Source organism: Onychomys torridus, chromosome 23, assembly GCF_903995425.1.
Source record: "Onychomys torridus chromosome 23, mOncTor1.1, whole genome shotgun sequence".
NCBI lineage: Eukaryota > Metazoa > Chordata > Mammalia > Rodentia > Cricetidae > Onychomys > Onychomys torridus.
The window spans coordinates 1,505,279-1,529,524 of NC_050465.1; the positions used below are offsets into that span (position 1 = coordinate 1,505,279).

At 48.5% G+C, this 24,246-nt stretch overlaps 1 protein-coding gene and 1 long non-coding RNA gene across 2 annotated transcripts in view; one reads left to right on the plus strand and one right to left on the minus strand.

The window, feature by feature from the left end:
- On the plus strand, positions 1–16,006 carry Itm2c (integral membrane protein 2C). Its single transcript, XM_036173024.1, has 6 exons — positions 1–269; positions 8,978–9,118; positions 10,941–11,129; positions 13,009–13,119; positions 13,585–13,735; positions 14,251–16,006. Exons 1-6 carry the CDS (start codon positions 144–146, stop codon positions 14,340–14,342), a joined length of 810 nt encoding a protein of 269 aa, XP_036028917.1. The 5' UTR covers positions 1–143; the 3' UTR covers positions 14,343–16,006.
- Positions 14,072–24,246, minus strand: part of LOC118573054 — a 22,448-nt gene continuing 12,273 nt past the window's right edge. Inside the window, exon 4 of the long non-coding RNA XR_004943577.1 lies at positions 14,072–15,366. This is a non-coding gene — a long non-coding RNA (uncharacterized LOC118573054). The remainder of the gene's footprint in view (positions 15,367–24,246) is intronic.

Below are 24,246 nucleotides of genomic sequence, written 5' to 3' on the forward strand. Positions count from 1 at the left end.
CTGGGCGGGTTTGGGGCGGGGACAGAGGCTAGGACTCCGGAGCTATCTAAACTTCCGGTGCCTGCAGCGCAGCAAGAGGCAGCAGCACTGTTGGAGATTGCACAGGCAGAGGCTGCGGGGAGCAGGCGCGGGTCAGCGCAGCCATGGTGAAGATCAGTTTCCAGCCCGCCGTGGCGGGCATCAAGGCCGATAAGGCGGACAAGGCAGCGTCATCTGCCCCGGCCTCGGCATCTGCCCCGGCCGCGGAGATCCTGCTGACGCCGGCGAGGGTGAGACGTACAGGGTCTCAGGTGGGGGGGGGGGTGGGGTGTCGAGGGGTCTAGACACTCCCCAGTGGCCGCGAGGACCTGAAGGACCCCGGAGCCACGAGCGGAGACCGGGAGAGAGGTCTGAAAAGGCTGGTCTATTTCTAACTGGTAAAGGGTCCTGGGTCCTCCTCCAAAGCGGCAGTCGAAAGCAAAGCAGTCCTAAAGTGGGGATGCACACAGAGTCTCTTCCAAATGTGAGGGTCCCGAGGTGCCCAGTTCCAAGATAAAGAAAGGTGGCGGGTCCATGAAAGTTTGGGGAATGTTGATGAGGGTTTGCGTCTGGTTCCAATCAAGGGGGAGGGGCCGGGAAGCCAGTCCCCGGGTGGGGGATGGGAGGGTTGAACCTAGTTTCTCTAAAGTGGGGTGATGGGACCTGATTAGTTGGGGTATTACCTGGGGAAACTGGTTAGTAACAAAAGGGGAGGTGACATTGGTTTGGTCCCCAAATGGGGGCTGTGGTGTGTGTGTTGGGGGGGTGTTGGAACTGGCGGACCTTAAAGTGATGAGCCTTCTCCCACTCACACCTGCGGTCCGGCTTCCTTCTGCGGCCCCACTGCCCGGGTGCCCTCGGCATCCCTAGTCACTGAGCTGGCTTTGTGCGGAGTGGCCTCGGTGTGCTCCGCCTTCCCCTGGCTGAGGGGACCTCAGTCATTTCCGCCATGGAAAAGTGTCTGCTGTGTGGATTGTGTCGTGGGGCAATCACTGACGAGAGGACAGGGGAAGGAAAGCGGACCTAGGTGAGCTTCTTTGTGCTCCAGTAAGGGTGTTTTCTTGGCCACTTGCACACGCCCCCAAGCGGTTCTAGGGCACACCAGGCTCCGGCCTTTCCATCCAGGCAGAACTGAGAAAGCCCTTCCACTTCCTCCTCCGCAGACCAAGTTTTGAAACTCTGTTTCAGTCTTTCCCTAGCGAGCTTTTGGAGAATGATCTAGAAGAGAGGGTCATGCAGAAGTGGCCAGTCTGAGCAGACTATGACTCTGAAGAATGCCAGGGACGTGGGCAACACCCAGGTCGGGGTTGAAGGGTCCCTGGACACCCCCACATGAGCAGCTTCTTTATCTGAAGACTGGATGGAGTCTTTAGATACTTGAACTGGTCTGCAGTTTTAAAAGTTTGCCCTAGGCTCTTAAGCCTCCTTTACTACTTCAGGGAGGGGCCTCTGCCTTTCCTTTCAATCTGGGTATGGGCCCCAGAAACTAGTAAGTGTCAGATTGTTAAGACCTGGAACTGGAACCCAGCTGCCTAATGCCACAGATCTGGCGGGGGGTGGGGGGGTGGGGGATGGTGGTGGTGGTGGTGGTGGTGGTGGTGGTGGTGTAGGGCTAAGCTGAACAGCTCTGAGAATGTCATTATCACCCCTTGAGAAGGTCCCAGAGGATTCTACTCAGGGCACATGCTAGGGCAGCCTGGTGATGGTGTGGATAGGATGGCTGAGCCCAGTGTGAGGAAATTACAAGTTTTTCATTAACCTCCAAAGACTTGGTTATGCAAGTCTGTGCAATAAGATGGCAGTCTACAGATGAACACAAAACACAGGTTAATAATAAAGAAGCATGCCGGGCAGTGGTGGTGCACACCTTTAATCCCAGCACTTGGGAGGCAAGAGGCAGGTGGGTCTCTGTGAGTTCGAGGCCAGCCTGGTCTACAGAATGAGATCCAGGCAAGGCTCAAAACTACACAGAGAAACCTTGTCTCAAAAAAACCAAAAAAGGAAGAAGAAGAAGAAGAAGAAGAAGAAGAAGAGGAGGAGGAGGAGGAGGAGGAGGAGGAGGAGGAAGAAGAAGACGACGAAGAAACCACCATGGTTGTCTCTGTGGGCCAAGTGCCCACTCTTCAATGTTTTCTTCTTATGAAAAGATCTTCCCTTCCTCATTGGGATGGGGGGAGGGGGGAACTTGCCTGCCTGTATCCCTGAAATAGCTCTTTGTATCATTTTTTTCCCCTTGAGAACGGTTTTTCAGTGATATTTCTACATCTGCAGCCCCTCTCGATAGGCACATGTTTGTTTTGATCTCTCGCACAATGCGAGCGACAACTAATGCCCAGCTTCTTGCTTTTATCAGACTCTTGAAGCTCAGCAGCCCACCCTGCTCTCACCCAGCGTGAAATGGAAATGTCAACCTTGCCCTGCCCTGTGTGCTGTGTTAGTCATGGCCTGGAGCCTGCCCAGCAGCCTCCTTTATCCATGGGCTGGAGGGAGCTGAGGGAACAGGCTGGGCAGTCAGGAGGAGGGATTAAAATACCTACACTTTCAGACAGACCTGCTTATTGGTAAACTCACACTACATGGCTTGCCCAAGCTCTGAGCTAGTGTGAAGGGGCAGTTGATATTGAGTGTCAGCTTTGTCTATCTGGGCTGCTGCTAGGACCATGAAAGACAGTTCACTCGTGCAAGCTTCTTCTTGCTCTCCCAAGCCAGCAGGCATATTTCCCCTGCCCAGTGGCTGGCATGGCAGTAAAGCAGGCAGAGGCTCCTTACACAGCTTTAGTTCAATACAGAACGTGAGCCGTTGTCAGCTCCCTGAGACGTAAAGCCAGGAGGCTAGAGGGACAACAGGTCGGTGGATGCAGAGGCCCAGGAGCTATTTTATCAAGGCAGGGCTTTTGGATTTTGTTCCATACTGATGATGAGCCATGAGACGGCTTAGAAGAAGGTCTCTTTTAACTGTGAGTGACCCTGGAGTCCTTCCTTAGTGTTCTGACTGACTCAAAACCTGTTGTCCCCAAAAGGACCACTCAACGGATGAGGGAGCTAGGGCCTTTGGGCTGTTGTCAGCCTGTGTCCAGGCCTGGTGTGTGTGGGGGGGTGAGGGGCTAGGGAAAGCTGCTGCAGGGCAACCTTCCCACAAGACCCGCCCCTCCTGAGCAACTACTGAGACAAGATTTGTCCCCAGACCTCAGACTAGAAGGAAGTTCCTAGGCTGGTTGGGGGAGGGGTGGGATTGGGGGGCCAGCTGGGCCTACAGCTCCCCAGCATCTCCACATGCCAGTTAGACTTCAGTGATGAGGAACCTGCAGCCATGGCATGTCTCCTGTGGGAAAGTCACTGAAGCATGTGTTTGAGACCCTCCTGCCCCAACAGCAGCATGCAGCCAAGTGACCACTCTTCCCCTCCTCCCCTTTAGAGGCCCATGCTCACCGCTCTCCCGCCGACTGATTGCACACACAGACAGGCCCCAGGGATGGGGGCTGCAAAGAAGGAAGCACATTAAATTCAGCCATCTTCTCAACTCTGTAATTTTTATCGGTGGCATTTTCTTTGATTAATGGCCCTTGAGTACCCCCCTCCCTCAGCCCACATACCTATGGGTCAGATTTCACTGTGTGTGTGTGTGTGTGTGTGTGTGTGTGTGTGTGTGTGTGTGTGTGTGTGTCTCCCTGTCCTCAGGCTCTTGGCAGGAGGACGAGTAAGGGAAGGGTCTGTCTGTCCCTTGCCAGCTAGGAGAGCTGGTCTTCCTGGCTGAGAGGGCTGGATCATAATGACCTTCCGAGAGGCAGCCCAACCCTGTGTCCTTCCCATGTCAGCAGAGTGGGAACTTCCAGAAAGAAGAGCTGCTCTGCTGTTTTTTTTCTGCACCCCCTTCCCCTGCTGGTCCCCTCTCCTTTCTGTCTTCCCCTGGCTCCGCTGTTCAAGGCTGTCAGCAGACTGCTTATGAGGGGGAGTTTTTCTTCCCAAGGGGGAAAGTGTTTATGATTAAAACCTTGGCCACACAGCTGGGTTTTCCCCTCTGTCCTGGAAGTCTCCAGTTCTTTGTTTATGAGGGAGCCCTCTTCCAGCCTCCATCCTTGGTTTTTTTTTTTTTTTTTTTTTTTTTTTCTGCTTCAGATCCTTTCTGAGCCTTTGTTTTCTAGAGAAGCCTGGGCTGTCTGGATGGAGGAGGAGAGAGAATTCTGGGTCCAGCCAAACACAGGGATCCTCATAGCTGCAGCCTGCCCCCGGAGGCCTCAGACTGGAGTGGGTAGGGGTGGGAGGTCACTAATGAGAAACCTCCGAGCCTTGGCTATGCGTGGCATATACTCAGGTGATGACTTTGCTTCTTGATCATCTGTGCACTAGTGCTCAGGGACAGTGAGTATTCACCTGCCTCCTGCCCCCAGCAAGGCCTCAGTCTGTCTGTAGGTCTGTTTCCCACACACCCTTGGGCATCCTTGCCTCTGTGAACAGCAGCCTGCAGCCTAGGAAAGAAAAAAATGCCTAGGATAGGATTGGGGTGGTGACCATCTCACAGTCCTCAGCCTTTCATCTGTTTATGTTTGCCTTGCAAAGTTTATGTCTCTGTCCTTCCTTGCTTCCCACCAAGTATCCTTCAATTGTAGCATAATCCACTTGTTTTTTGGCATTGTTACTGAGGGGTGGGAGACAGAGAGCTATCATCCTTTGAGCTATATCTCAGCTGAGTTGTGTTTCAGTTGGTGGTTTTCTATCCCTTCTGCCCCTAGCTTTGCTAATTATCTTACAAGCACTGTTGAAAGCCCCTGAAGGCTGAGGCCCAGGCCCCTCTCGGTCTGCAGGCATCTGGCTCACATCCCTAACATGAGTGTGCAGAGAGGCATTTTGCTCAGAGGGCTTGTTGCCTTGGAAACAGTATGCACCATCTTTCCACTTTCTAAAGGGAAACCTCCCAGTGCCTGGCTGTTGGTAACTGTTCCAGGGGGGAGAGAGCAACATTTTTCTGGTCTCCAGCAGGACAAGGGAGGAAGCAGCTAGAGTGGAGGCTATCCTCACCAGAAGGCTAGCTGGCCACCCTTCACTGCTACCCCATAATCCTCAGACTCCAAAGGTCTCAGCTTGTGTGAGATCACAGTCTACAATGACCCCCTAGTGAGGACAGCAAGCCTTCCAGGGTTGGAAGTTAAGCCTTGGCTTTGACAAGACAAAAGCAGTGCTGGGCTTTTTGTCCTCAAGTAGAGACATCCAAGATTTCCTTGCTAACTAACCCTCACTTCCAGCTGTACTGCTCGGTCCTGTGTTTCTGAAGGTTTGGTTCAACAGGCCGGAGTGTTTGGATGGGCAGCGAGATGATGGAGCCCCCCTAGCTTTGTGTCAGAAGAGGTGAACAAGAGCCATCATTAGCACGGGGAAGATGTACACTTTCCTTTTTCCCCTCTAAAGGGTTTGATAATTTTAGACTGTGAAATGAACTGACAGGGAACGGATTCACAGGAAAAACAAACTAAATTTTATATATGCATCAATACAGGAGCCATATACAAAGTTGAAGGCTTAAAGAAAAGACCAGATAGCTGAAGCTTACATAGTTAGGTAGTTACGTGAGCTACAGGAAGAAACAGGGATTTGAGGCAGCTGGTGAGGGGCCATGCAAGTCGTGAAGGGGATGAGAATGCGTGGGGGTAAGGTTAACATCTTCAGAAAATGTTTCCCAGGTAACAGTTACCTCTGGGGAGACCAAGCAGGGCAAGCTGTGTGTCTGAGCTCAATTCCTGCTGCTCAGTTGCCTGAAGATCTTTCCTAGACAGGCCTGGGATCTGAGAGACAGGGCCTCTGGGCACTCCTCTGGTGCAGATGGATGTCAATTCCTTCTACAAAAAGAACAGCTTTCAGAGCCCACCCACATCTGCCAGGTCTGCAGAGGGCTACACTTTCTCTAATAACCAACTGGGAATCCATCAAAGAAATATATTGAGAGTGGAAATATAATGAGTAGTGGAACTCATTGTTCTGGCTACTAAATGTATATAGTTACCACCCAAGCTGGGTAAGGTGAGGGGATCCCCAATCTTTCCAGTCAAGGGTCCTGGCCAGATCTACACATGACCTTCCTTCACCTGGGGCCGTTGCAGCCTCAACTCCTGCCTGCCAAGTCCTCACTGGCCTCTCCCTTCAAGAAGTCTCTGTGTCCATCCCCTCCCCCAAGCCATGAGGACCTGGACTAGCCAGAGCTTCCCAGGCTAGCAGAAGTCGGCCGCAGGTGCAAGGCTGGAAGGCCTCAGCTTGTCTGTGGTTCTCATGTGCATAGCACACTCTCACACAGTCTGCTGTGCCACTCCCCACTTCTCTTTTATTTCCTCGCTAGCTCTCCCAAGCTAGCTTTTTTGGTTTTCCAGAAACACAAGAGCTAAAGAATAGCCACTGTGCAGCCTCAACAGCTGGCTGCAACGGCGGCCCTAAAAGGGAAGGCCTGGGCCACAGATCTACTATTTTTATCCCAAAGTTTGTCCTCTACAGAGAGCTTTCAGGTTCATTGTCTCTATTAATCCCTGGAGGCTGGTCACCTCAAATGACCTCAGGATGGATGTCCTGTTGGTAGTCCCTGCCTGTTCTTACTCTGGACCCAGTAGCTCCACCAAAGGGCAATTTTTCCTGATTCTAAGCTAGGCACCATTTTTGTTGTTGTTTGTTTGTTTTGTTTTTCAAGATAGCGTTTCTCTGTGTAACAACAGCTCTGGCTGTCCTGGAACTCGCTTTGTAGACCAGGCTGGCCTCGAACTCACAGAGATCTGCCTGCCTCTGCCTCCCAAGTGCTAGGATTAAAGGCATTTGCCACCATGCCAGGCCACTAGACCTTTCTTGGGATCATGTATGACCACAGGGTTGCTAAGTGCAATTGCAAAGCCATTACAGCCCCTGCCCCTCTGGTCAGCTTCCTGGAGGCCAGAACCAGGAGTAGGGTGCAGGGTGGCCAAGGTTTGATCTTGTAGGAGGGTCCCCACTGTGGAAGTGGGAACCCGAGACATTTTCTGTCCTTTCCTTAGAGATTGGATTGGAGAGTGCCAAACAGTGGGGAATCAGACCCTCTGGTGGGGTTCACCTCTACTCCTACGGCCCAAGCCCAGGACCCCTTTGCTGTGTTGCGATAAAGGCCTGTCCTAAGTAACTAGACAGCCATGTCCTCACCCTCCCAACACCTCTTGAAAAAAAGAGAAATAACACAATCCCACAATGTCTGGCTGGAAATGGAAGAGGGGTCAATCAGACCTGCTTACCTAAGGCCTGTGGAAAAACTCCATTCCCCAGTCAGCTTGTCTTCTCAAGGTTGGGAAGGGAGTTCTGTGAATATTGACCTTTGACCTCTCTTGACCATATCTGAACACTATGAAAAAACAGAGTAAGTGGTGGATACTAGAGGCAGAAACAAGCCTGGTGGTGCCTGTAGCATCACCAAGACTAGATGAGGGCCAGCCTGGGCTACTGTAGGGGGAATGGAGGTCATGCAAAGAGGTAGTCAAGAGGTGGCCCTCAAGTCCAGTTCCAGGCAGAGTAGTCCTGGTGAGTTTTGTACTCATAGACCATCCGCCAGCTCAGACGTGTGTGTCCTGGGGGTGAGTCTGAGAGTCCTGTAAGCCTGGCTCCGGAAGCAGGTTCTTTTGTGGGGCCTGTGGCCTTGCAAAGAAAGAGACAGTCGTGTTTCTTTCCTAGCGAGGGCTTCCAGATGCTTCAAGTTCCATCTTGTGCACTTTACGTAGGACACAATGGAGGCACAGTTCAGTACAGGGACTGCAGGCCCAGGGCTACTTTTAGAGATGAGCACCTGTGCCCATATCCTCCGGCCTCCCAGAGCCCCTGCTTCCCTCAGTCAGTGATCATCTTCGTAGATCCCAGAAACTTCCACATCTATCCATGATTAGCTAAATTTCACTTGTCAGCCTGATTAGATTAAGACATGCTTTTGCATGTGTTTGTGAAGGCTTTCCCACATACGTTTAGTGGAAGGAGGAGAGACTCACTCTAAATGTGGGTAGCCCTAGCCTGTGGGCTGAAGTCCCAGACTGAAGACAAAGGGCAAGTGGAGGAAGCTAGCTGAGAGCCAGCATTCATCCATCTGCCACTTGATCTCCCAGATGTGAGCATTTACTGTGCAAATCCACACCGTAACGGACTGTGAACTGAAGCAAACTCTTCCTTCCTCAGGCTGTTTCTTCTCAGGGTCCACAGCCACAAGAAAAATAATTAATACATGCCCCCATTACCCACTGTCCTCATCCCAGCCCATCCTGGGCCTCCACCTTACAGGTCAGGTCTTGTCGCTCTCTAGCTCCGCTCTTTCTTGCTTCCCCATTACCCAGGACAGTAGCACTTAGCCTACCAGATGCGTTCTAGCTCCCATGAACTCCTTGGTCTAATCCAATCGCTCAGGCCATCTGATGTGCCCTACTTTATGTTTGAATGACTAGAGCAGTATGCTCAACCTTCCAATAACATAACCCATTAATGCAGTTCCTCGTATTGGGGTGACTCCCCCAACCATAACATTATTGTCATTGCTCCTTCATAACTGTAATTTTGCTACTGTTAGGAATCGTAATGTGAATTTTTTTTTTTTTTTTTTAGAAAGAGGCTTGCCAAAGGGGTTGCATCCCACAGGTTGAGAACCACTGGACTAGAGGGTGGTTAAGCTGGTCCAGTAACAGGATCTAAGTTCAGGCCATTCAAAGTATGTGTGCTTAATCCAGGCTGGTTGTCTTAGGGCTTCCAGGCAAGTCTCCATTTCTTTCCAGTTTTGCAGGGGGACAGTGGGACATCAGAGGGACGACCCAGAGACTTTGGCCAAGTTCCTCCTTTCAGACAATCTGTGTTGTCCTTCTGCCTCCCACCCCCATCCCAGGGCTCCTAGCCCAGCTAGAGGGGGTGACCTCACTTAGGGAATGAGGAATTTGGAAGAGTGGTACCCTCTGGGGCACCTGGTTGACCACAGCACTTCTGTTCACAGGAGGAACGTGCCCCTCGCCAGCGCTCCAGGAAAGGGGGCTCCGTGGGTGGCGTATGCTACCTGTCTATGGGCATGGTGGTACTGCTCATGGGCCTTGTCTTTGCCTCCGTCTACATCTACAGATACTTCTTCCTTGCTCAGGTGAGGAGCCAGGCAGATGGATGGGGGAAGACTAGCCCCAAGACATGGGCAAAGGAAGTCTGCTGAGGGCATGGGGTCACATGGAGGGAGACAGTAGGAAGACCCTGGCCCAGGCATGCCTAGAAGACAGTCCTCATTCCTTCCCAGTATCCCCTTGCCTTGCCTCACCTCTTATTCTGAAGAGTCAAGCAAGGATCCAATCACCCCCACCCCTATCCCCCTCCAGTCCCTAGCCCCCACCAATGGCCAGTATTGTTCTGAAGCACTGTCACCAGGAGTTTATGAATCTCTCTGGAGCTCAGACCTTGTATCTAGGGGTCATATTTTCCTTGTGTGGACATCTGGATTTGAGTGCTGGGCAGCTTATGCATTGTTTACCACAGCCTGCTTCAAGGAAATGCAGGTCTACAGGGGAGCTCACTTGTCTTCCCCAACACATACCCACTAGAGATTTAGGCCCAAAGCTGGGTCACCCAGACCCAGGGAAGAGGAAGGGTCACCATACCTGAGTACTGAATTGAGTTGTAGTATAAGAGAGGTCAAACATGGATGGATCAATGGGAAGCTCAGGGTGTCTTACAGTCTAGGGTTTCCAGTCACTGTGGACCCAGCTGACCCTACATCTTCTAAGCTTTTAAGGTTGTTGCCACTTAGTTTTTCCACACTAGAAATTACCTGAGAGTTTGTGCTCTGTGGACCAGTGCCCTGGAGACTTCAACTCCCACATGTCTCTCGCCTTTGGAATTTCCCCGGAAAGCAGGCTAACTAACTATACCTTCAAGGCTAGCCTTTTGCAGGTGTGTCCTCGCTCTCTGGGGTAGGACCCTCTCCTGGCCTTTTCCTGCAGAGCCTCTGCTCTGTCTCCTCTCTTCCCAGACCTTACATGTGCTTTTGAAGGGTTCCTCACCCCACCCCACTTCCCAGGAATCGTGGGTGTTCCAGACCGTCCCTGGGACAGTCTGCGGTTGGCCTGATAGCCATGTCGGGTCTGACCCTGGCATCTGGTCTCCCTCTGGCCTCCTCAATCCCTCAGGGCTCCCACGTGGCTGGGATGTTTCATCATATAAGCAGAGTCTCTCCTCAGACTAAGAAGTGGGAGGGAATTCTGCCCAGTACATGTCATGGAGTCCCTAGGAGCCTCTGAGTTTCTAGAGAAGACGGTGGTGGCCTCATCACCAGTAACACCACCTTACTTTCCCCTGGATGATGGGTGATAGAGCCATCTGCCTGGTGGGGCAGGGCAAGGCCAGGAGTAGTGTGAGATTTATCCATGGAAGAGCATGGGTACGGAGTGGCATTGTCTTGGAGCTCTTCGCCTACCCATCTTAACGTCTACCCAAGTGTCTGCAGGCAGGCACCCCTGGTGGTGTTCCACGGGCCCAGCCTGTTCATCCCTTGCCTTCTCCCTCCTGCCTACTCAAGCTTTCTATAGGATTTACTGTTCTGTCCCTCCACTGGGCTAGTGGGTCCTGTTCTTATTTGCCTGGCCATTTCACAGATCTAAGACTTTGAGACCAGGTAGGCCTTTGGGATCTTATGCTTTACAGATAGGGAAACGGAGGCTCAGAGTAGTCTTTCACCTAGGAACCTGTTTATCCTGCCCTCCATTTGTGAGGCTGAAGTGACTTCTCTGAGACCCCGCTTCTTTCTCCTTACTAGTAGACCTGGACTCTGACCTACCTCCCCATTCTTCTGTTTCCCCATCTCTGAGAAAGTCATAGGTCCCACCCTGCCTGCTTCCCAGGTCTGAAGTAGGCAGATAGGCAGTGTAGCCATGTCCCCACCCTGTGTGACTGTCTGTCTCTCTTCTCACCTTCTGCAGCTGGCCCGAGATAACCTCTTCCACTGTGGCGTGCTCTACGAAGACTCCCTGTCCTCCCAGATCCGGACTCGGATGGAACTGGAGGAAGATGTGAAAATCTATCTTGAGGAGAACTATGAACGCATCAATGTCCCCGTGCCCCAGTTTGGTGGTGGGGACCCTGCAGACATTATCCATGACTTCCAGCGGGTGAGGCTGATTTGTGGGTGGCTAGTAGGTGACTGGGATATGTAGTATGAATTTTAAAGAGTCTTATTAATAAAATCAAACCCGAGGCCAGTTATTGGGGTTACTGCTGGAAGATCAGAGAAGCAGAACAAGCCACAGCTATCTTACCTTGCTAGTTTCTCAGGTGATCCTGTTTCCTCAGGCTGGAAGCTTCTGAGTCCTCCTCCACATGAGTCTCAGCTGAATGTTGCTGCTCCAAAGCCTGAATGCTTATCCAGCCAAATGCTTAACTTCCTTAATTCCTGGTCCTCACGCCTTATAAAACTTTCTGCTTTCTGCTATCACTCCCTGGGATTAAAGGCTGGATTTCTGGGATTAAAGGTGTTTGTCACCATGCCTAGCTGGTTCTAAAGTGGCCTTGAACTCAGAGATCCGGCTAGCTCTGCCTCCCAAGTGCTGGGATTAAAGGTGTGTACCACCACCGCCCAACTTCTGCTATGGCTTGCTCTGACCCATTTTCTAGCCACCATTTCTGGCTCTGTTCTAGTGGCTGTCTGTTCTCTGACCCCAGATAAATTTATTATTGTGGGGAACACAATACCACCACAGGGATCTGGGGTGGGGCAGTGGAGAGTGTTCTGGGGACTGGAACAAGGAGTAAGAACACCAACAAAGGTTGTATGTACACTGTACAGCAGGTGTCTTTGGTCACCTTGACTGGCCTTTAGATACTGCTTTTATTATGAAGGTAATACTGTTGGCTATTGCCAGTGGTAGATTGGGGTCAGGGTGGACTGCTTTGTCCTGGGCTGTCTGACAGTTATAGGGTTGGCTGTCCCTGTGAGGCCAAGGGTCCTGGATCCGTTTGCATTTGTACAGCCACCATCACAGTGTACAGACAAGTGGGTGGCTTATTTGTGTAACACCACCCAGGTAAAGTCGGGCTCCCTGCCAGCATGCAGAAAGGTTCCCTCTTGCTTTTTCCCAATCGGTTCCTTCCTCCTTGAGGTCACCACTCCCTTCCCTGGCTACTTTTGAGATCAGTGAGACATAGGCTTCAGTCTTCTTCTGTAGGCCTTCCCAGCATCTGTGTTAACCCAGTGCTTCCTTGAGTGTTCTGAAGTGGCCTCTGGACCCTGGGGTGTAGCATGCCTCTATTGGTGAAATTATTAAGGTCACTCCACGTAGTTAAAAGGGAGGTTTATTTTGTGGGGTAACTTATAAATGAAGGGGTAGGTTGCAGGGTCTGGCAAAGGTATAGCGCAGTCCGGTGGTGTTCTCTGGAGAACTCTGCTCAGTCTACCTCCAGCGTCCAGGGTCCCGGAACCAAGAGCGAGACCTCCTCTCGATCCTTGGTCTTCTGCTTCCTCCTCCGCCCCGCCTTGTGGGCGTGACCATTTTCGAAGCCTCAATGGGGGTTGGAACTTCCAGGCCAATGCTGGGATGGCTATCCACTACATGCCTCCCTGAGACAAGGGACCTGGCTGGGGATTGGAGGTGGCCAGGAACTTGCTCCTGTGTCCCAGAAGGCTCTTTTTTTCCCCAGGACAACTAGACCTCACCATTTTGATGAAAAGCATAGTGGGATATAATCATGTGCCCTTATCCTCGCCTGGCTGTGCAAACCCCAGAAAGATCATTTGTAGCAGTGGAGGCCTTGAACAACCAGTGTGCTCTTGTCTGTTAAGTGGCACATCCACCAGCCTGGAGAGGAGCAGAAGGAGGGGGCACTCCCTAGCTGGATGTCCAGGAACTTGGGGGAGGGCACTACTTCTGAGATCCCAGACCCCACTGATAGCCCGGTAGGATTCAGACCTCCCCTGGCTGAAAACCTTCAGTAGGATGGCTGGTCCAGGCCTTTGCCTTCCACAGAGACTAATAGATACCTCCTCCCTCCTAGGGTCTCACTGCCTACCACGACATCTCTCTGGACAAGTGCTACGTCATCGAACTCAACACCACCATTGTGCTACCCCCTCGAAACTTCTGGGAGCTCCTCATGAATGTGAAGGTGGGCAGCCTCTTATTGTTCTTATCTGTCCCCTCCCCTGAGGAGACCAAGCCTCAACGGGGAGTCTGGGACATTGTCCCTGCACCCACAAAGGATTACTTCTCCACCATTCTCTAGCCACATCCTCAGTCATTTCCCCTTTTCCTCTCCCCAACTCACAGAATGCCAAGTGCAACTTCCTTAGCATTCAGATGCATGCTTTGGGGCAGTAGTGAGGGCAGTGGATGCAAGCCCTATCTTCAGGAGCACTTCCCTTAAAGTGGGAGGCCAGACATGTCCACAGTATAGGACAGGTACCAGCGTTGGCTATCAAAGGGCTTCTGGGAGTGAGAAAGTAGTGTGTTGGGACAGTAGTCATTTCAGGTGTAGAAGAGGGGTGTGGGGGAGCCCCAGGGGAAAGTGGGCAGTGGGAGGGCCCTGGAGGCCGTGCTTTGACATACTACTCCCACCTTCTCCATTTTGCAGAGAGGGACCTACCTCCCACAGACGTACATCATCCAGGAGGAGATGGTGGTGACGGAGCTTGTCAGTGACAAGGAGGCTCTGGGCTCCTTCATCTACCACCTGTGCAATGGGAAAGACACATACCGGCTGCGGCGCCGGGCCACCCGGAGGCGTGAGTGACAGTCCCGGGCTCCAAACCCCAGCCAGCCCCTGACAAGACCTGGCTCAGCCATCCTAGCAGCAATATAACCTAACTGCAATGAATGTCAGGCAAGCGCTTAAGGCGTGCCGGGCACTGCCTCACTTAACCCTCACCACTGCCGTCACCATTTTTATTCTAACTGTGCATTTTAAAGGAAACTGAGGCACAGGGGGTGACGTAGCACCTGGAAGGTTTGAACAGCAGAGCCATGACAGGCACATAGTGAGCCTGACTTAGGAACGCTCTCTACTTCATGGTACTGTGTTGGGATGTCTTTGTAGTTGGAGACCTTCTCTCCAGCCCCCGCCAAGCCCTGTTAGTCCAACAACCCACTTGTAAAATAAACACACAGAAAGTGACACTGCACGTCTCTTTCTGACTTCCCCCTGCCTGCCCTGCCAAGTCCCAGGGCTCTCAGGCTCAGAGGCTGGCCGCCTTTCTGAGCCTGGACACAGGCCTAACTGGGACTTTCTTTTTCTTCCCAGGGATCAACAAACGTGGGGCCAAGAACTGCAATGCCATCCGTCACTTTGAGAACACCTTCGTGGTGGAGACGCTCATCTGTGGGGTGGTGTGAGGCCTTCCCTCCAGGCCCGCCCTGCCCTCTTCCTCCTCCTCCTGGCCACTCTCTGGCCCTCCTCCTCCCTTTGCTTAGCTTGTACCTTGGGCACTTTTTCATAGATGTGACATGTCGCACTATTCATTCCAGTCCCACCCTCCTTCCTGTACCAGGGCCATGATCTCTCGAGGGGACCTCTGTGTCCGCTGGTCTTTCAGGTGTGAGGCAGGAGAGGATAGTTGCCCAAAATGGTTTCTGTAATCGTTGTTTTAATTCAGCTCCCCAGTGGCTGGGCCAAGGGGAAGGACTAAAAGGAGGGGCTGGATATGTGAAAGCCCGGGGCAGGGGCGAGAGCATGGATGAGGCTTGGCATGGGGTTCAGAAATACCACCCCCACATTTGGGCAAGTCCCCAAAGACTTTTCATGCACAGCACATTTCCTATGTTCTCCTGGTTCTTAGGCCTAAGTGTGGACTAAGGTGGGGAAATGTGTCCTGGGTTGGACCCATCAGAGCACAAGAGCAGGTGGGTATCCTGGGCTCTCCTGGGGATTCATGTCAGTGCCTTCATCCGCCGGCAGGAGCCTGGAGTTTGAGGGTAGGATGAGTCTGTTAAGCACAACTGTTCTGTGAATGGAACCAAAGAAATGAGGAGCTGGGCCGCCCTGGCCTGGCACCTAGGAACACAGGAGCAGGTGGGTACAGAAGTCATGAGCTGTGGGTTGCAGGCCCTGGGCAGTGGGTGGAGCACATGCCTTCCTCCATGTCAGGGCTACTGGAAAAGATGGAAGCGGGAAGGAGAGCCGCCTGGTACTTTCATCCCTGCTTCCTGTTCCATTCCAGATCTATCCCCACTGTCCAGGGGTGCGTGATGTTTCTCCTTCTCCTTCTTTTGCATGTTTTTACTGATGTTCGTGCTGGCCGCCCTCAGCCCTGAGCCTGGGAGAGGCTTTGGCACCTCGGGTCAGACTTGGGCTCTCCATGGTGGTGAAGTTCTCAAATGCTTTGTATATTTTCTCTATTAGATCTCTTTTCAGAAGTGTCTGTAGAAAATTAAAAAAAAAAAAAAAAAAAACAAAAAAACCTCATACTTCTGACTTTGGCCCTGGTGTCGAGGCTATGGCTAGTTAGGGGTATCTTATGGGTTGGAGTGCTCTGAGGACAAAGTAATGGGGGTGGGGGACAGGAAGAAGCCAACAGACCTTGGAATTCCCTGGGTCAGCAAGAGAGTGTGGGGTGTCCTCTCCCTTGCCTTCCTAAATCCCTTGGACTATGGCCTGAGCCAAGTCGTGCTCACATTTGTAGCTGAAGTGCCAGAGAGCTTCAGGAAACCACTCAAGGTGAAGCTGCTTTTAAGTGCAGATAAAGCACCCTGCTGCATGGTTTGTGACAGATGACATCATTATTGCATATCCTGAGGCACAAGGACAATGTCATATTTACCACAATGCCTAGGAAATTAGTGATTGTTCTTGGTGGATCAGAAATAGTTACAGGGTCAAGTTCTCCAGGGAAGGAGGCAGAGAGGGCTGGCGAGGGCCTTCGTAAGTGGACACAGGCGGTAGAATGGCATGGCCCTGGGATTGAGGGGGTCGGGGACATGCAGACACACCTTATCTGGACACAGGACCTCTTTGCACGATTTGTTTTGCTTATATTCTAAATATAATGCAATCCACCACAGTGCTTGCCAGATTTGTTTTGGGACTTGACCCATTCAGTTCTGGGAGAAAGTAAACATAGGAAAGGCTAGATAAATCCTGCAAAGGTCAAAGAACTTCCCTTCACACCCACAGCAGGACTGTAGTCAGAAGGTTTTTCCAGTCCAGCTCAGCCCCGCGGTCCCACAGCTGCTTATAAAATAACCATTCAGAGGCTGATTATTTACAAACTGTATGGTCTATGGCAAGCCTCTTGCTAGCTAGCTCTTACATCCCAACCCATTCCTATTAATCTATGTTTTGCCACATGTTCTGTGGTTCCCTGGTCTGCCGCATGTTCCTTGGGCAGCAGGCTGGCATCTCCCCAGACTCTGCCTTTCTCTTTCCTGTTTCTCTCCTTGGGTTTCCTGCCTGCCTCTAAGCTGCCTTGCCACAGGCCAAAGCAGCTTATTTATTAACCAATGGGAACAACATACATTCACGGCATACAGAAAGACACCCCCAGCACAGGACAATGACAATAATTACGGAGTTTGGTAAAGGAAGAGGTCAATGGGACACAGTGGAGTGCCCAGAATTTGCTTAAATTACAGGGGAATTTAATACATGGTTTCCCATGGCATTTCAAGTTAGTGGGGACATGTGGGTTATTTTAATGAAACAGCTGATTCGCCATTTGTACCAAATAAACCTGGATCCTGCCTCCTTGAACAAAATTGATTTTGAATGAATCAAGTTTTATACATAAAATAAAGCCAGTGTTTGGAAGAAAACAATTAAAATTAATATAAGCATCACCCCCACTAAGTAATAATGAATGAAGAGTTTAAATTTATATATAGCAAGGTCTACCACAGCTTATAAACAGCAATCGCGATCTCAAGGGATGTAGTTATCAAACAGAATGTAAAAGAGCTATTTTCCTTAATATCCAACGTCTTTTGTTTTGGGTTTGATTGTTTGCTTTTGTTTTTTCAAGACAGGGTTTCTGTGTGTGTCCTGGCTGTCCTGGATCTCACTCTGTAGAGCAGGCTGGCCTCGAACTCACAAAGATCCTCCTGCCCTGGCCTGCCAAGCGCTGGGATTAAAGGCGTGCACTGCCACTGCCACCACCATCACCCCACTTAAAAGCTTTTTTTTTTTTCTTTCAAAAATAGGTTGAGATGTTTAATTGTAGCTGTGAAGAACAGAGATCAAAAATATCAAGAACAATTTTATACATCAAGTCAGGGTTGGTGTTTTCATTTAGGGTTGTGGTTTGTATTGTGAAGCATTTGTTACATACACAACACTTGATATCATTAGTGTGGCATTATCAAGCAGATATAGAACTTATTGAGTGATGTGTATCTAGAAACCCACCAGACTTAAGACTGTCACATGGCCACTCTGCAAGCTGTCCTTTGAAAAGTGACTTCCCCTTCCTTTTCCCATCATTCTAAATGTTAAAGACAAACTTCATTCCTACACAATTAACATGCTAACAGTTGAGCAGGGTATGTAGCTCAGGCCTTTAATCTCAGCTCTTGGGAGGCAGAGGCAGGTGGATCTCTGTGAGTTCAAGACCAGCCTGGTCTACATAGTGAGTTCCTGAACACCAAGGGCTATGTAGAAATACCCTGTCTATAAATGAGCAAAGATGCTAATTGTTAAATATTTTTTCTATAGCTGTCCAGAACTTGGAGTGTTTAGTTACTACATCAGAATATATAAGGCTCCTTTATTCATTGTTGTTGTTTTTTAAGATGTGTGTGTGTGTGTGTGTGTGTGTGTGTGTGTGTGTGTGTGTGTATACACATGAGTAGAAGTGCCTGCAGAGGCCAGAAGAGCATCAGATCCCCTAGAGCTAGAGTTACAGATGACTGTGACCTGTCTAACATGAGTGCTCAGAATCAAATTCATGTCCTCTGCAAGAGCAATACACACTCCTAACTACTGAGCCATGTCTCTGCCCTCCCCCTTACTCAGTTTTATGTATCAGCTGATAAAGCATATAAAGTGCTTTGAGGCTTAACTTGCAGAAAATCAGCTATATTTACATAAATAAATGCAGGACCTAGGCTCTGGAGATCAGGGTTCATAGCCATGTTCTGACCAAAGAGAAGAAGTAGGGAAAAATATACACCATGGAAATGAAGACAGTGACATACCCACTGAACCTCATCCTGCATTCACCAATGGCAGCTTCACACTGCACCCCCTTTTCCTCTCTATGGGAACCCCTGTACTCCAGCTCTCCACGACGGTGCTCTGGGGACCACACTTCTATCTTCTCAGGACCAGTTTTGGGATAGATTGAATTTTCTTCCTATTGATGCTGGTATCTTGGATTTTGGCTTTTGAGAACAAGCTGACGGAGCTGAGTCTGGTGATGTATGTGGCTTGACAGTTCAGCTGGTAGACTGAAGAACCAAGTCCTTGCACAGTAACTGCTTGCTCATACATTGTGTTCAGATGGGAAAGCTTGGCTGGGGCCGGACATGCAAGATGGACTCAGCCTCTAAGGGCCTCAGGCCACTGTCATCAGGAGTCTTTCCTGGAACCCTGATAGTCTATCAGTTGAGCTATGAGGGAAAAGAAGCAGAAGCCACCAGTCCTTCAGGGCTGGGATCAGGATTTCCAGCCTATTACTGGGTAGCATTTTGTTGATAAAGATAAGTCATAAGGCATACTCAGTTTCAAGGGGAGTGGAAGTGAGCCACCTCTAGAGGCTGGGAAGCTATCCAGGCCCAGAGTCAGAGAGGCAGGGAATTATGGCAGTCTATATTAGGAGACTCCCCTGCCAGCTCAGCCTCTGTCCTCCATGATATTTAAGATGTAAACTAATACAAAAGCATATTGCTGGCTAGTTTTATGTCAGTTTGGCAGATGCTAAAGTTATCTGAAAGGCGGGAACCTCAATTAAGAAAATACCTCCATAAGATTGGGCTATAGGAAGGCCTGTTTTTCTAATTTTCTTAATTAGTGATTGGCGGGGAAGGGCCCAGCCCATTGTGTGTGGTGCTGTCCCTGGGTTTGTGGTCCTGGGTTCTACATAAAGCAGGCTGGGCAAGCAATGTGGAGCAAGCAAGTAAGCAGCACCCCTCTGTGGCTTCTGCATCAGCTCCTGTCTCTAGGTTTCTGCCCTGTGTAGGCTGAGTTTTCCTATGCCAGCAGCTGCTTCACAAATAACTGGCAGCTGCTTTACAAATAAGCACTCAGAGCCTTAATATTAATTATAAATGCTTGGCCAATAGCTCAGGCTTGTTACTAGCTAACTCTTATATTTTATTTTATTTATTTTTATTTTATTTTGGTTTTTCGAGATAGGGTTTCTCTGTGTAGCTTTGCGCCTTTCCTGGAACTCACTTGGTAGACCAGGTTGGCCTTGAACTCACAGAGATCTGCCTGGCTCTGCCTCCCGAGTGCTGGGATTAAAGGCGTGCTCCACCACCTCATTTCTTATCTACTCTCTGCCTCATGGCTCAGGGCTTGTTACCTCATTTTCTACACATCCTGCTTTCTCTGTGTCTGCTGGCATCTCCTCCAACTCCACCATTCCTCATCCCATCATTCTCAGTTTGGCTTTCCCACCTAACTTTATCCCATTTAGCTATTGACCAGTCAGCTTGTTTCTTAAACCAATCATAGCAACATATATTCACACAGTGTGCAGAATGATTATTCCACAGCATTTCCCCCTTTTTGTCTATTAAAAAGGTTCTAACTTTAGCATAGTAAAATTATAAACAACAAAAAGGTATCAAGTAAGAATTACAGTTACAATATCTAATTCATTTGTATTTGGCAAAATTAGTGAAAATATTTTGCTATCTATTTTATCATTGTGACTCTAATATTTTATACCTAATTGTAACTAGGGGAAACTTTGACTATATAATCTTCAACTCCATCAAAGACCCCAGAAGGGTGAAATGACAAAGACATCAGACTGCCTGGACAGTCACCCAAAGTTTCTGTGCAACATTAGGGCATCCAACTATGACCTACAGGCCCAGCATATCTAATAGACTTTTCTGTGAAGCAGGGAATTCTGAAGGACTGTTCTATCTTGTCTTGGCAAAGTTTGGCAGTCATTTTCTTTTGCATCCTGCTGGTCCAGTTTGGACAGTATCTGTCAGCAATTGAGGCAAACGCAGTTTCTTTGCTCAGTGGCTAGCTTTTGCCACAAAGAAAACAAACTCCATTTGGAGTTTCTTTGATGCCCATCATCTTCTCTGAAGTAAATTGGTGTTGCTAGGAGCAGACATGTCTCATTGTCATGAGCCCTGCTTGAGATCCTGTTTTGAATTCCTTAGATGATCAACAGCAATGTGAAAGTGTAAGCCAAATAAGCCTTTCCTCCTCAACTTTCTTTTGGTCATGGTGTTTCATCACAGCAATAGAAACCCTAACTAAGACAGCGTACTTAATCCAGAGTCAATCTTGAGCACACATCAATTTCCCATATATTAACTACCTAACCTCATACAAATTAACCAGTCTAGGTGATTCCTGCCCCTCTTCTGGGTTTCTTTACTTTTTTACTATATATATATATATATTGGTTTTTCAAGACAAGGTTTCTCTGTAGCCTTGGAGCCTGTCCTGGACTAGCTCTGTAGACCAGGCTGGCCTCGAACTCACAGAGATCCACCTGCCTCTGCCTCCCGAGTACTGGGATTGCAGGCGTGGGCCACCACCGCCCTGCTCTTCTGGGTTTCTTCATGAATGAACCACCTATGTAAGAGCCTACTAGAGTTTTGCTTTCATTTAAATTATGCAGATAGCCACAAAATACCTTATGTTCTATTCTCTGATTCACTTGTGCCCTCAATGTTATATTTCTCAGATTCAACCATGTTGACACCTGTAGTCTTTAGTTCATATTTACTGCTACACAGTCTGTTATATTCAGTCCATTGTATGAATATAAAACTTAACAATTTAATGATGACTTTTGGATTCTTTCTGAGTTTTTACAAGAGTGCCTTCAGAAAAAATTTTGAAGATTTTTATTACTAAGAATGTGCATGTGAACCAGGTGTGGTGGTGCATGCTTTTAGTACCAGCACTCAGAAGGCAGAGGCAGATGGATCTCTGTGAGTTTGAGGCCAGCCTGGTCTACAAAGTGAGTTCCAGGACAGCCAGGGCTACACAGAGAAACCCTGTCTCAAAAAAACAAAAAAAAAAAAACAAAAAAAAAAAAAAAAGGAAAAAAAGATATGTGTGTGTGCATTTGTACATGTAAGTGCAAGTGCCTGTGCCTGAGAGTCTAGAAGAAGGTATCAGGTTCCCTCAAGCTGGAGTTACGAGTGGTTGTGAGCTGCCCAACACGGGCCCTAGAAGAGCAGTAGTGTTTCAAGCAATCAGCCACCTGTCCTGCTTCCTGGGGAACATGGGCCTCTGGTGTGTGGGGGAAAGGGCTTCTCCTTATATAGAGTAAGAAGTGGAGTCTGTGGCTCACACAGCAAGCAAATATTCCTCTCACATGAATTTGGGCCTGGTTGTTGTAAGAGTTGGCCACTGTGCACTGTTGGCTGCCCCCCTAAGACATGCTTCTCATCCCACATCCTTGCCAATACTTAATAGTGAGAATTCTTGAGACGTCTTGCCAATGGCTTGGGAGCAAAAAGGTTTTTCATTATGAATTTAATTTCATCTCTCTGATGACCAGGAAACTGGAGAAAGTTTGGTGTAACTATTGGATCTCAGATTTCCCTTTCCATCTGACCATTTGTGTTCTTCAGCCTGTTCTGTGGGCTGTTTTACGTTCTCATTAGTCTGTGGGCATTCTTAATATAGTTTGTGTCATTTTTATATTCAGTCACCAATGGGTGGCTAATCTCGTACCCTAGTTTGTGGTTTGTCTCTCCTTCCTTGCAGTCTGTCTCATCTATGATTAGAAATGATTCACCCCACTATAGTCAGATTTATCCATATTCTACTTAAATTTGTTACATCTTATTTCGGGACTCCTATCCAAAGGTTAGACAGACATTATCCTACAGGGTTCTTCTGGTCCTTTGACTTTTGTATTGTATAGGGTTTTTTTTTTTTTCTGTATGCCTGTGCACATGTTTGTGTAGTTTGCACATACATGTGGAAGCCAGAGCTCAATGCAAAATGTCTTCCTTAGTCATTTTCAATGTTATTGTGGTGATGATGGTGATGGTGGTGGTGATGATGATGATGATGATGATGATGATGGTGATGATGGTAATGATGATGATGATGGTGATGATGGTAATGATGATGATGATGGTAATGGTGATGATTATGATGATATGGGACTGGTCTCTAGTCCTCAGTGTGGCTGAGAATGACCTTGAACTGTGGATGTTCCTGCCTTCATCTGTCAAGCACTAGAATTACAGACATGGGCACCATGCCTGGTTTGCATGATGCTGGAAATTGAATCCAGGGCTTTGTGCAGACTAGATAAGCACCCTGCCAAATGAGCTACATCCTCAGCATTCCACATACTTTCTGAAACAGGATCTCTCATTAACCCTGAAGCTTGCCAATTCAGATAGATTAGCTGGCCAGCAAACACCAGAGATACTCCTGCCTCTGCCTCCCTAGTACTGGAATTACAGGCATGTACCACTGTGCCCAGCTTCTTTTATGGATGCTGGGAATGAACTCAGGTCCTCATGGTCATTTAACAATCCTTTTACTGATGTGCCATCTCCGCAACCCCACTATATGTATATATACCCTTTGGATGGGCTGGAGAGATGCCTCAGCTATTAGAAGCACTGCTTTTGTAGAGGACCTGGATTCAGATCCCAGCACCCACATCAAGTGGCTCACAACTGCCTATATCTGCAGCCCCAAGGGGATCTTAAGCCCAATTCTGACCTCTGCAGGCTTACACATACACAGAAACCTACATGTAAATAAGAGCAAATCTTTTACAAGTTAAACATATTCCCTGCGATTTATTCTTTGGTGTGGTATACAGGGTTAAGCATGTATTCTGGGTTTTTCTTTCTTGTTTCTTGCCTTTCTGCAGAGCTATAGTAGATGTCTTCATGGATCAATGCAATGTCTTATGCACTTCCATATGCATAAGATCCATTTCAGGGCTTTCTACTCTGGGCCTGTCATTTGAGCTCTGGGCCATATTAAAAGCAAGTCTGGCTCTTTGCTGGGGTGAACTTCCTGTGTTGATTTCTCTAGCACCACAATACCTTTTGTGGTCCTTTCTTCTTATGCATTTAAAAGCAAAAATCCAGTTTCATTAGCTCTCCATTTCCCTAATGGGCTTGTAGTAAATCTACAGCTCTACTGAGGGAGAGTTGAAATTGTGATTTCATTATCAACAAGATATTTAATTTTTTTTTTCATTTTGGCTCTTTATATTTTCCCAGAGTGAAATTCTAGCAAAGCTTTCATGAATTAGCTTGACTCCTAAGTGCCTTATATTTATATATATATAAATTATTGTTCCAGTTTATAAAAACATAATCTGCATTATAATATTGAGCCAGCAAACTTATGCATTTCCTTTTTTTTTTCTTTTTTAGTTTTTTGGAGGCAGGATTTCTTTGTGTAGTCCTGCCTGACCTGTAGACCAGGCTAGCCTCAGACTCCGAGATCTACCTGCCTCTCTACCTTGCTTCCTAAGTGCTGAGATTAAAGGCATGTGCCGCCACCACTCTGCTGTGTTTCTTATTCTAAGAAATATGTGTTATTCTATTGATTGTGAATATTTTTTCCTTTCAAATAATTCAATTTTTCATTTCCCTTTTGCCTAGTTTATTTTATTTTACTGTGGAGTTGTAGATCAAACCCCTGTGCTTTTAGGTGAGCACCCTAACCCTAAACCACACCCTCAGCCCCAAGATTTCTTTCTAGGCCCACCACACCGACAAGAAGTTCAGGTACTTTAAAAAGGAATTCACCCTTAATATAGTCTTTCAGATGTTAGGAGAGAGTTCTTCTTTCAAAGTGTTTTTTGTTTTTTAAATCAGAGACTAGCAGTAAGTTGTTTTATCCAATGTTTTGTTGTTGTTGTTGTTGTTGTTGTTTTTTCTGTATCCATCCATTGACGTACTCTACTGGCTGTCATGTAAATCATTGATTCGGCCATTTCTGGATGCTTCTGTGCCATTACAGTTCATTTCCAGTGCTTTCTTTAGCACCTGTAGATATGCACTGATTAGCACCACTGGCGTATCATTTTCTCTTCTCCTAGGGTCTTTGTTGGGGTTTCATGGGTTTTTGTTTTTTTCCCAAGCAAACCTCAACAACAACCTGTCATCTCACATTTGTGTA

Excerpts from the sequence above, each read along its gene's own strand:
- Itm2c (XM_036173024.1), top strand. The coding sequence starts at position 144 with ATGGTGAAGATCAGTTTCCAGCCCGCCGTGGCGGGCATCAAGGCCGAT. Across the intron at positions 9,119-10,940 it reads GATACTTCTTCCTTGCTCAG|CTGGCCCGAGATAACCTCTT; the intron begins GTGAGGAGCCAG and ends CACCTTCTGCAG. Across the intron at positions 13,120-13,584 it reads AGCTCCTCATGAATGTGAAG|AGAGGGACCTACCTCCCACA; the intron begins GTGGGCAGCCTC and ends TCCATTTTGCAG.